Consider the following 13,068-nt stretch of genomic DNA (forward strand, 5'->3'; position numbering starts at 1 on the left):
GGCCACACCTAGAGTACTGTACACAGGCCTAGAGGCCTCATTTCAAGAAGGATGTAGAGCTGCAGGAATGAGTACAGAGAAAGGCAACAAGATTAGTGAATGGAACAAAGGGGTGCTCTTATGAAGAAAGGCTTAAGTTTTGCGAATTACAGTGTCTGGAGACTAGGCACCAGCGAGGTGATCTGATAGAGGTGTACAAAGCCTTGAATGGTTTGAGCATGCTCAATGCTGATGGGATTCTTCCTCTTGCTCAGAATAATCACCTGAGAGGGCATAAATCCAAATAAATTCAAAATTCACCTCCCTATCCCTGCTAGAAAAATTCCTGTATATCATTGATAAGACACCATGAGCTACTCTTGCAGCCCGTCTACACTGCTCAGAGAACTTCACATCTACCTGCACAATTACCCCCAGGTCCTTTTCATTCTCTACCACTGTCAGTGTAGTACCACAGAGTTGATACGTTGCTCTGGGGTTGCTGTTTCCCATATGTAGTACTTTACATTTGTCAATGTTAAACTTCATTTGCCACCTCTCAACCCATCTGCTGAACCTTTCCAGATCCTGTTGCAGCAGAATAGCGTCAGTAGCGTCCTTAACAACCCTGCCAACCTTTGTATCATCTGCAAACTTGGACATTAAGCTTGCTATACCATCATCAATATTATTTATAAATACAGAAAACAACAATGGACCCAACACTGAACCCTGAGGGACTCCACTAATAACATTAGTCCACGACGAGCAGTGTCCATTAATTACCACTCTCTGTCTTCTGCCACTCAACCATCCCTTTATCCATATCAACAATTTGCCACCAATGCCACACTGCTCCAATTTGTGCAGCAGTCTTCCATATGCAACAGTATCAAAAGCCTTTCTAAGATCCAAATATATAATATAAGTTATTCCCTGCATCCAATTCTTTTGTGACTACATCATAGTATCCAATCAAATTGGTCAGGCAAGACCTTCCCTTAACAAAACCATGCTGTGTCTGAGCTATAACTGAATTCTTGTCAAGATGATCCTGCAGTGTTTCTTTAACCAGTGCTTCCATTAATTTTCCTGGAACAGAAGTTAAACTCACAGGCCTATAATTACTTGTGTCAGTCTTCGATCCTCCTTTATGAATTGGGATTACATTTGCACATCTCCAGTCTGTGGGTACCTCCCCTGACTCCAAGGAAGCTCTCATAATTATGGCTAACGGATTGATTACTTCCTTTGCTGCCTCCTTTAATATAACTGGATAGATCCCATCCACCTCAGGTGCCTTTCTTGTGTTTATCTTCAACAAATTCTCCTCCACTTTACTCTCAATTATTACAAGATCATCTAGCTCACTGCCAGTGTTTACTTCATCTATGGCATTCCCCTTCCTGAATAACTCCTCATGTGTGAATGTAGATGCAAAATATTGATTTAGTTTGTTAGCTATCTGAGCAGGATCATGAACAGTTGAACCTTCGACATCAAGTGGACCAATCTGATTCATCCCCTTCCTTCTAGAGTTTACATAAGTAAAGAACTCCTTGCTGTTTTTCTTTGCATCCCTTGCCAAAGATTTCTCGTAATCCGCCTTCGCCTGCCTAACCTCCTTTGTAACTTGGTTACAGATCAACTTATATCTATCATAGGCTTCTGTGTCACATTTTAATTTATATGTATCCCATGCATTTTTCTTCTCTGCCATATGTCTCATTAGTTCATCTGACATCCATTTAGGCCTGAACCTTGAACAATATTTCTTAGTTGGTATGTAAAGCCTAGTAGCTTCCAAGATAAGTTCTTTGAATGCTTCCCATTTTGAGTTTGCTGTTGGTAACATCATCAGTTGGTCCCACTGTATAGAATTTAAATACTGTCTCAGACCATCATAGTCGCCTTTACGAAAGCAATAACCCTTCCCTTTACCCCTGATGGTAGTTACCTCCTTGAGTAAATCCCACTTCAGCACACTGTGATCACTGCCACCTAGTGGTTCCTGTATCTGCAGATTCTTAATGCATGAAGAATCACTACTGATAATCAAATCAAATCAATACTTTACATCATGAATTGTTCATGATGTAAAGTAGTGAGAAAAGATGGGGGGGATATGCTGTATGAAGTAATGAAATTTTTGGATATGGCATATACACAGCAAGAATATGCCCGACTCCTTGACATAACGTGGCCTCGACAGTGCCCTCCGCATACACACTACTCGGACTCCCTCCAGTGACTGTCTGGCAGAGTAGAAGCAGCAAGATTATACACTAGCTGATCTGGAAGCCTCCTAAAGAGTTACCAATAGGTTCGGTCCAGTGTACTAACTGGCAACCAGCCTGCGAACATAGTTTTAAAGCTGTACCCTCGAATGTAAGGAAGGTTGAATCTCACCATGGTGACCATCATAACCTCAAAAGACATCAATCTTACTGTATATGGAAGAGATGGGGGGGGTTTACCTGAGGTTTGCTCTGGAGACTAAACGTGGATTCCACCACTTCCAGCCTCCAATAAGCAAAGTGGTGGTATTGCATGCACCAGTTGATGAGAGTCATCTATCTCCTTGCACTGCCTGGTAACACAGAGGGGGTTCCATTCCTCCGTGTGGCATGGGCACCACACCTCAACCCCTGCTTACGTTTGTTCAAACCTGGGCAGTCACCCACAGTGTGCTAGGTGCCATATTTCAATACTTGCACATGGAGGTTATACCCAGGGTTACTAAGAGTTCCACCATCATGAAGGTGCAAGCAGAGGATTTGGATGTCACAAACTGACTGGACATCGCCAAAATTAGGTCCACTTGGCTCTTGTTGTATAAATTCAGTGTCACCCGAATATCAGTTCCATCAGCGTTTTAGACTCCCAGGTGGCTAGCACAGCTTGGCATATCTGAGAGAATGTTTAGTAAGGGGAGGATTAACTGTGGTCCATAGGTTTTTATAAATATTGAGCTAATCTTCTAATGGTATTGTGTTAATTTTAACTGTTTCCTTGAGATTATTTTTCATTTGTCTCGTTACGTTATATACTCTAGTACACTGAGTGGACAGAAATCATGGGATACCTACCTAGTAATGGGTAGGCCCACCTTTCGCCCAAATAAGGGCAGTCACACAGCAAGGCATAGTCCACTAGTCACGAAAGAGTTTCACAGATATTTCCATCCATGCTTGCTGCACTGCTGTTCATAATTCCGTCACATTCCTGAGTGGAGGATCCAAAACTCGAATGGACCTTTCCACAGATCCCACAGGATTCATGTCCAGTGAACAGGGAGACCATTCCATGGTGGTAAAATGTGCAGAATGCTCTTCGAACCATATTCTAGTCACCATGGCTCTGTGGGGAGGAGCATTGTCCTGCTGGAAGAGTCCATTGCTCTGTGAGTGCATGATGACCATGAAGGGATGCAGATGGTCTGCAAGAATGGACACACAACCTCAATTGTTCGGAGATGCATCTAGACATACCAGAGGTCCCAACGTGTGCCACTTGAACACGTCCCAGACCATTACTGACCGTCCACCTGCCTGAACAGTTCCTTGTTGACATGACAGTTGCATAGCTTCATACGGTTTCCACCAGATATGCATCCTCCCGTCCACTTGAGATAACTGGAAACGGGACTCATTGGACCAGGAGACCTGTCTCCAATCATCCAAGGTCCAGTGCCAACGTTCTTTCGACCAGTTGAGGCTTAGAGTCCTGTGTCATGGTGTTATCAATGGGACTCTGGTGAGTCTGTGGCTCTCATAACCTATTATGGCTAATGATCGCCTGATGGTCTTGGTGGAGACGTTTCTCGCACCTCCCTTGTTGAAGTTTGCGGTGATTTGTGCCACTATTGCTCTCCAGTTGGCTGAAACAATGTAAGACAGATGTCGACGGCCATGTTCATCTACCACCTTTCTCCGCCCACAATGCTGTCCATGATGAGATGTTATTCCAGAAATGGTGTATTCCCGATACACTCTTGATACTGTCAAACGAGGATAGTGCAATTTCTGTACCACCTCCATGACAGTGACACATGCGTCGAGCACCCACTATCATCCCTCTTTCAAAGTCGGTTAACTAGCAAAATTTATCCATACTGACATCGAATTACCGTCTACATGAATGCAGTATACCTATATACCTGGTTGGGTTCATCCACTAGCAAGAGAGGTGACAGCGTTGCATTGCCCAGGAACCAGGTATCCCATGAATTCTGTCCTTTCAGTGTATGTGGCTTTATGTTTATATTTTTTTTATGTTTATATTCCACTTCATCTTCTAGTTTTTTTGTGTTTATCCATTTCATGTATGCATTGCATTTTTCCTGAATGATAGTGCTGATTTCTGCATTCTACTGTCGCAATCCCTTTTTTCTCCACCATCGCTTTTTCACCCCAGTGTTGTTTCCACTGATTCCATCAGAATTTTGCGAAGGTACTAATGCATGATAGTTTGCCAATTTCTTATCTATTTCTTGTTGGTATTTCTTCCGTATTTCAGATTCATTTAGGGAGTTCACTTTATAAAGACATTTTTGTGGCAATAGCTCCTTTTTATGCTTCAGCCATGATGGAGGAAATCTCAAGGTAGTCACAGTTAAGAAGCGGTCTGATTCTGTTTCATATCCTCTAAAAACTCAAGTATGAATTTTCATACTTTGCTGTTTGCCAAGGTATAAACTACAATAGATTTTGTTCCTCTTATAGACCATGTATATTCATGTGCATCTTTATGTTTAAATATTGTGTTCATTATTCTTAAATTCTTATAGATTGAGAAATCAATTAATCTTTGTGCCATTTCTAATTTTGGTCGGTTTCCCAACATTACCTGCATGATTTTGGATTTTTATATTTCCTACTCTAGCATTGATATCTCCCAGTAAGAACAGCATGTCATTCTTATTTACTTTTTATATTATGCTTATTAATATTTATTACATTAAAATAATATAAAATTAATATTTATTATATTATATTTATTTATTATATATAAACCTTTAAATGTTGGTACTTTTTAATTTTAGGCGCCTCCGTAGCCAGGTGGGAAGGAGCAGCAGTGCGTAGTACACGCTTCTTGATTAGACCGGGGTTCGAGCCCGTCACCACCAAATACGGAGGATGCGGAAAGGTCAAGAAATGACCACCGCATATCCCGCAGCAATATGGCCTTAGTTGCTAATGCTCCAAATAACTAACTAACTTTTTAATTTTGTTTATTTTCATTTCTCTAACTTTTGATTTTTTTTTTTTTTTTTTTTTTAACTAGTTACTGCCATATGTTGGAACAATGGTCTTTTGGCAACAGCATCCTGGGATTCTACAGCAAAAGTAGGGTATTCTTCCATTTTACTTAAAGCATATTTCAAATAACTAAAACTTAGGTCCATTGTCTTATCCTATGATGAATTATAGCTCCAAGGCTTCTAATTGTCAAATTTCAATAGGAATGGTTTAGAAATGTCTTCACATAATATGGCAATTTACAATGAACTTATGAATAGATTATTTCTCTTCTCGCCATTGCATTTATTCAATCACCATGTTCAATTTTATGATTTGTTGCCAGCTGGAAACTTTTGATACACTTTAAGGAGGTAGCATTTTAATGGTTTTAACTTATTAGTCTTCTTACTTTTAATTTAACCACTTACCACGTGAAAATTTAAATATGCATATTAAAGAGGCAAGCTGTTTTGAATATGTTTCTAAACCATTACTATTTATCTAATACTTAAATCTGTTCAAATTGTGCTTCCACAATACCAGAGGGAAATTTGTTCCAATAATCAGTTACTCTGAAACAAAATTTTTGTATGTTAATCCTGTACCCATCCTTCTTCAGTGTAAATTTATAATCCTTTATATGGATCATCCAAGAAAGAATAAGGATGACATAGCATTTAATTTATTCAATTCATTAAAAGCTTTATAAACTTCAATCTCTTTTCAGATACCTAGTTTTAATACTACAATTTAAAAAACTTGTATCTTTTTTGGTAAGAGAACCTCTTGTGCTCCTGACTAATCTTGGTATTTCTTTGCATTCATTCTTTGCACTCAATCCCACATCCTTCCTAAAATGAAGCTTTCAGACATGTATACAGTAATTGAGAATGTGACCTGACCATTGCATTATACAATGGGATTATCACCTCCATATCCGTGCTGGCAGAATTCTGTATATAATTGGCAGAACCCCCATGAGTTGTCCTAGCAACCTGTCTCCACTGCTCAGAGAACTTCATATCTGACTATATTTATCCCAAGGTCTTTTTTTTTCTTTTTTTCTTTTTTGTCACTACCTTGAATGTAGTACCACCCAACTGGTATGTTGTTCTAGGATTACCATTTCCTTGCATTTATCATTATTAAACCCCAGTTGCCACTTCTCAACTCATCTGGTTTCTCTAGATGTTGCAGTAGCATATCTTGATTCCTGTCATTAACCAGCTTGCCATTCTTTTTTTATCATCAGGAAATTTCAACATTAAACTTAATGTGCCTTCGTCGATATTGTTAATAAATATTGAAAACAGTAAGAGGCCCAGCACTGAACTCTGAGGAGTGCCACTAATAACAGTAGTTCCATGAGGAGCAGTGGCCGTTAACAACCACTCTGTGTCCTGCCACTCAACCATCCATTTGTTGAAAAAAGATGCTAAAATTTGTACAGTATGTGGAACAGTAGAAAAAGATTTATTGAAATGCTGTCATAATTATTTATTGAATCCAGTTCCTTTGGGACTAATTGTAGAAGCCGACTGGATTTGTCAGAAATTTGTGCTGTAATTGCTTAACTACATTCCTTTCAAGATGATCCTGTATCACTCCTTTAATATCTGACTCCATTATTTCACCTAAAACAGAAGCCAGAAGTCAATTTTACTATTAGCAAAATGCTTTGATACATTTGCTGCCACTTAAATGCGAGGTAACTCATTCCATGTGCCATAATTTTCAGATTGTTGAAAAAAATTGACATTCCAACATCCTCGGCATTCCAAAAATCCATACATAATGATTGAAAGTTAAAAGTTTGTAATTCATTGCTAAAAATGAACACTTACTTTTGTGCTGAGATGTAAATCAGAACAAATCTTAAAATTTTATTAAATGTTTATTCGTATACATAAACTAACATCAACACAAACAAAAAAAAAAAAAAAAAAAAAAACTGTGCGCCCAGTCTATAAATAAAAGCCAAGCATTACTGCAAAGCACTCAGTGTGCCAATACTGAGTAGTTGTTAATTTTGTGTGCTTTTATTTACAGCACTTGTTGGTTGACCACTTAAGAATGACCACCACTCGTGTGTGTTATACAAAATGCTTGGGTGCATTTTGAATGCAGCTGTGCATTGCGTCACATTACTCCTAGTGCCATTTTACACATATGTGCATAAAGACAGCGAATGTGTTAAGCATAATCACATACATAGAAATATATAAACAAATAATTACATATATTCATAAACATGTAAACAAATATTCAGGTTCATAGTGGGCTTGGGCTTGTCATCTCCATCATCAGGTATTTATTTAAAACCATTTGAAAATAGTATATTAACCCCCAAGTAACCTCTCACAGGTTAAAATGTTTGTTTTACAGATATCCTCATAATTATAACAGTACTACAATAGACAGGTTTTTAAACCAGTTCAACATATTCCATTCCAAATTAAAATATGTGCTTGAAACAGAAGAAAATAATAGCATAGATTTTTTAACCATTAAAACACGATAGCTTTAACTACTTTTATTTATAAAAACCTACTCATTCGGGATAATTTCTACATTGCAGTTCTCATCACCCATATGGTGTAAAAAAATCTGTTCTGCAAACACAAGTGCACTGGCCCCAAGTACCAAGCGATTTTTTTTAAGCGACATACAGAGTGATCTTTACAAGTGATTTCGTTCTGTTTCATTTCTAGCACCTTCCTCATCCTCATTTCATTGTAAGTGGTTCTGTCCTTAACAGATTTAAGTAAGTACCCAGAAAGGAAAACCACCTTTCTTTTCTTAGTACATTTATTTTCTTCACTAACAAACTAACTCTCCAGCCACTTGGTCACTAGGTGGCACTGCTCCTGCCTCCCCGTGGTGGGGCCTGTAACCTGGGTGGAAAAGCTAATCCCCCAGGGCGAAAAGGCGCTAACGTGGATAAAGAAAATTATCCGGCATTAGAGTCTCCGAGCTCAAATACCACAGATTGGTATGACTTGGATCATGGAAATGTGCAAAACAAGGGCTTAAAAAAAGATAATCACCAAAAAGAGTATCCAACTTTCCTCATTATCCATTCTTTAAGCAGTCAACAAGTGAGTCCATTTATCATACAGAGATTTCTAGAAAATGCTGCTGGATCACCTAAAATGGTCAAAAGATTACAGTCAGAGGATTTACTCATTGAGACAACACAATCTAAACATTCAGAACTATTGTTAAAGCTCACAATATTTGGAGGAATTCTTCTTGAAATCTCTCCCCATACCACCCTAAATAGTTCCAAAGGTGTTATTTCTGAGTCGGATCTGTTGAATGTAACAGAAGAGGAGCTTGTACAAGAACTAAAAGATCAAAAGGTCATACAAGCTAAGAGAATCCTGACTCATAGGGATGGCAATCTCATTCCAACCCATAGTGTAATACTCACATTCAGTCCTCCAAACTTACCAAATACTGTTAAAGTGGGTTACCTAAATCGCCATATCCACCCTTATATTCCAAATCCAATACGGTGTTATAAGTGTCAGAAATTCAGACACTCTCAGATAATATGTCGAGGAAACACAATATGCCCAAAATGTGGATCCTAGGATCACACTCAGACAGACTGTACTGCAACATCTCCAGTTTGCCCTAACTGCAAGGAAGATCATCCTGCATATTCTAGAAATTGTGAGTTATGGAAACTTGGGAAAAAAAATTCAGAAATTTAAAGTTGAACATAAAGTGACCTATCAGGAAGCAAGATGACAAATACTGAAAGATACTCCAGCGAGTACATATGTTGTTGTTGTTATTTGGTTTTTAGGAGCATTAGCAACTCAGGCCATATTGCTCTGGGGATATGCAGTGGTCATTCCCTGACCTCTCCACATCCTCCGTATTTGGTGGTCACGGGCTCAAACCCCGATCTAATCAAGAAGCGTTGCTGCTCCTGCCCACCTGGCTACGGAGGCACCAGTACATATGTACATGCTGGAATACTTACATATGTATAGAAATAGAAAGTACAGATAGTACTTGTATAGAAATAGAAAGGACAGATGTAGAATAGATGTGCGGAAATTTGCCTTTAGCCAGCGGGTGGTTAATTGCTGGAACAAACTTCCATTTGTCGTGGAAGTTGATAGGTTGAAATTTAAGGAGGAACTGGACAGGCATTTGGAGGGAATGGTGTGATTTTTTTTGGCTGATGCTGCATAAGCTCATACACTTGCTTTCTTGCATCACATGCCACTACTACTACTATATGTACTCCAGCACATACATACCAGTGACTTAGTTCTGCCTAACATATCACTTGCTGAATGGGCTAGAGCTCAGCTTTCAGCTCCTAATCCATCTTTGAAGCAAAAAAACAGAGACCAGACTTGTAATACTCCAATCTCCATCCCCTTTACTAGTGGTATCCAGTCCCAAAGTGAGACCAGGATAGCAAAGATGAATCTTCTACTAAGAGCCAAATTAATACTGCAGAAAATGATATAGATCACAAAACGCAAGGGCGCCTCCGTAGCCAGGTGGGAAGGAGCAGCAGTGCGTAGCACACGCTTCTGGGTTCGAGACCGTCACCACCAAATACGGAGGATGCGGAAAGGTCAGGGAATGACCACCGCATATCCCGGAGCAGTATGGCCTTAGTTGCTAATGCTCCTAAAAACCAAATAACAAACAAACAAACAAAACTCAAGAAGAACCAATATTAGAAGTTTATGCTGAAGAAGATATGGACACTGGATGGCCTACCTTTCCTAAAAGAGATAAAATTAAAATAGATCGCTGTAAGCATACTGCCTCTAAAAGGCAACCGAATCATCTGCCTCTAAAAGGCAACCAAGGACTTCGTACTAATACAGATGAGCTGTATTAATACAGATGAGCCATGCAGATCAAGCCGCTAAACATCCAAACACTGCAAGCTCTCCTAACTACCAAGACTACAAATCAGTTATAAAAAACGTGTGAAGAGCAATGGTTGCAAATCTGGCAGGCTCAGGGCGGCAATAAGCTGCTTCAATTTAAACACAAACCTAAGTTGTGGCCATCAAGCGTGCGATCAAATGGGCAAGAGGAGCTGATCCTGGCTAGGATGCATATTAGGCTCACACATCTAACCCATCTTTGTCTACTCGTGGGGGAAGATCCGCCTATTTGTACATTTTGTCAGTGAAGCATATTCTAATAAATTGTAACCATTATAATAATTATTGAAACAAAATTTTTACATCGCTTTCACATCTGCAAGAACCTTTAACATTACCTCATCTGATTGGAGACACTGCAAATCTAGCTGAGCCCTTTGTTTTCTTGAAACAAACAGGATTATTTAACAAATTTTAACTGCTAATTGCACTACAGAATAGAATCAGACACAATATGACCTTAGTAGCCCTTGTGCCATTAAACAACATATCAAACAACCAACCAACAAGTGCACTATGCAGCGAAATATTGCATATCAAAAGATGAATTAAAATGCAAAGTATAATATATTAGTACAGTCATTTGTGTGAGGTCTTATTTCCTTTCTCTGCTCCCCTCCAATAAATGAAGTTTTGAACACTGCCAAAGATTTATTCCTAATACCTGCCAAAAACATTACAGCAAAATAATAGCCCTACCATAGCAAACAAGGTGCATTATAGCCAAAGTAGCTTATGCACCATGAAACCCCCCACAACAACAACCATAGCAAACAAAATTAGGGACATTTTTCATAATACAGGCATAAAATTAGTGTATTTTAGTTATTCAAAAATCACTCAATTTTTAAAAAATCCTAGTAAAATCAACTATAAAATGAATAAAAAATAATATCCTAATAAAAGAAAATAATGAATATAAATTATACAAAGCTGAAGCTGTGGCAATTACCAAATTTAAACTACACAAGGAGAATACATCACATGCCAGACCACTGTTGAATTTTAAAGGATATGGAACAGACAAGATCAGTTTCCTTCCCTTTCCGTGCTCCCTCCACTCCATTTAACTGAATAACATCTTCCAAAAATACATGACTGCTCCACAGTATAAACCACCATTCTGTTGTTTTTCCCAGAAATAACAGCTGAAAATGAGTTAATGCTCGAAAAGAAATGGTTTTCTTATTACTACAATAAGATGAATTATCTTCAAAGAAATAACTCCTTCCAGATTTTGCCATTAAATAAATTAAGTTCAGTTTATAATCAGTTTTATTTAGGTGTAAAAAACAATCACACTTCAACTGGAATGCTTTTCAGGATGAATAATGTTGATTTTTTATTTAAACTGAATTTTAAAATTCTTTCGTATGTACTTTTCATGATTGTTTAACCAAATAGATAGTGAAGTGAATTACTTAATAAGCTTTACTATTTTTATATTAGATTAGTAAGACATTTCAATGTAACACATTTCAGTTTTCAGGTTCTGTCATTTAATAAATTAAACAATCACAGCATACCATTAATGCTTTCATATCATAATTACTTATTTATTCCTGGATTTTAATAACAATTGAAATATAATAACATATTTAACATTTCTATGATTGATAGTAACAATTGATGAGTTATATATTTAGCAATCTGATAACAAAAGAAACAAACAATAAGCAACAACACCTTTTATTCTCAAACCAAAAAAATGTTGTTTCTGCACAATTGCCCTATTACCCATTCATTCCTCCAATCAGCACACACCAATATATATAATATCCAGAGCTTCAGCTGCAATATACAGTATATGGATAACCTGTGTGATATGTATGAAAAAAAAAAAAGAAATAATCACATTTGTATTGGTCCAATTTTAATGAAACTTGGAAAGGCTCTGCAAACCTTTTTAAAAGAGCCAAATATAAAATTTCATGACAAATCCATTTGCTGGGAGTGTAGTTATTGAATCTAGGGGGATAGACATGGTATAGGCATTTTACACATATATGCTAACTTGCCTTGCTAACTATGCTAACTTGACACTTCCATCTTAGACTTACTAGCTATAGGCTTAAATGAAAAAAATATATATATGTATATTTATAGAAATCTCTAGTCTGCAAGGTGAATAGAACCTCAGATCTTTTCTGTACAGATGGAGGAGAACATATGCACCCTACTACCATGGAGATCCTTTTTTAACAGAAAAAAAATGAAAAGGGCTTTTTTGCCCCTTATAATATGCATTTTAATAATAACTTCTCTGAAATCTTCTGACTGTAGGCCTGAGTTAAAAAAAAAATATATATATAGAAAATTTCCTGGTCTGTAAGATGAATTGAACCACAGATAATAGGACAACATATCCACCGTGCTATGGACACCCTTTTTAAAGGAAAAAAAAGTGAGGAAGGCTTTTTCTGTCTCTTCCCCTTTCAGCACACAATTTTTATGTGTTTGTATGTATTAAATATTAATGGTTTTTTTTTTTTTTTTTTTTCCAGGTATGGCGTTACAACAAACATTCGTGTTCAAGATCACTCACAACAGCTGGATTATTGGTATGTAAAACAATTATTTTGCCATATTTGCAGTGTGTAGCTAAGAAGGACAGTAAACCCGTAATAATTTGAACTCTCTCTCTGTACTTATATAAGTTTATAGAGAGACATATTCATTATGTACCTCATTAGCTAACTATACTGAAACATAATTATATTAAAATAATGTACTTTGAAGAGAATGTATTAAATTGCTTTTTCAACAGTGAGTCATCAAATACAAAAAGTTGTATCTAGATTTTAATGAGTGACTTCGGTTATACTATGAACTAGGCAATTCAGTCTTATTATATTGAATTGCCTAGTTTATAGCAAAGTCTGACACTTTGCTAAAAACAAGCTTTGAAAACTACCTCA

At 37.5% G+C, this 13,068-nt stretch overlaps 1 protein-coding gene across 1 annotated transcript in view; it reads left to right on the forward strand.

Moving 5' to 3' along the window:
- LOC150080645 (protein FAN-like) overlaps positions 1 to 13,068 on the forward strand; it is a 411,353-nt gene that overhangs the window by 318,218 nt on the left and 80,067 nt on the right. Inside the window, exons 27-28 of the mRNA XM_090380769.1 lie at positions 5,266 to 5,327; positions 12,655 to 12,711. Coding sequence (XP_090236895.1) covers positions 5,266 to 5,327; positions 12,655 to 12,711 — 119 coding nt within the window. The remainder of the gene's footprint in view (positions 1 to 5,265; positions 5,328 to 12,654; positions 12,712 to 13,068) is intronic.

Source organism: Mastigoproctus giganteus, chromosome 9, assembly GCF_048544385.1.
Source record: "Mastigoproctus giganteus isolate SK-2022 chromosome 9, ASM4854438v1, whole genome shotgun sequence".
Classification (NCBI taxonomy): Eukaryota; Metazoa; Arthropoda; class Arachnida; order Uropygi; family Thelyphonidae; genus Mastigoproctus; species Mastigoproctus giganteus.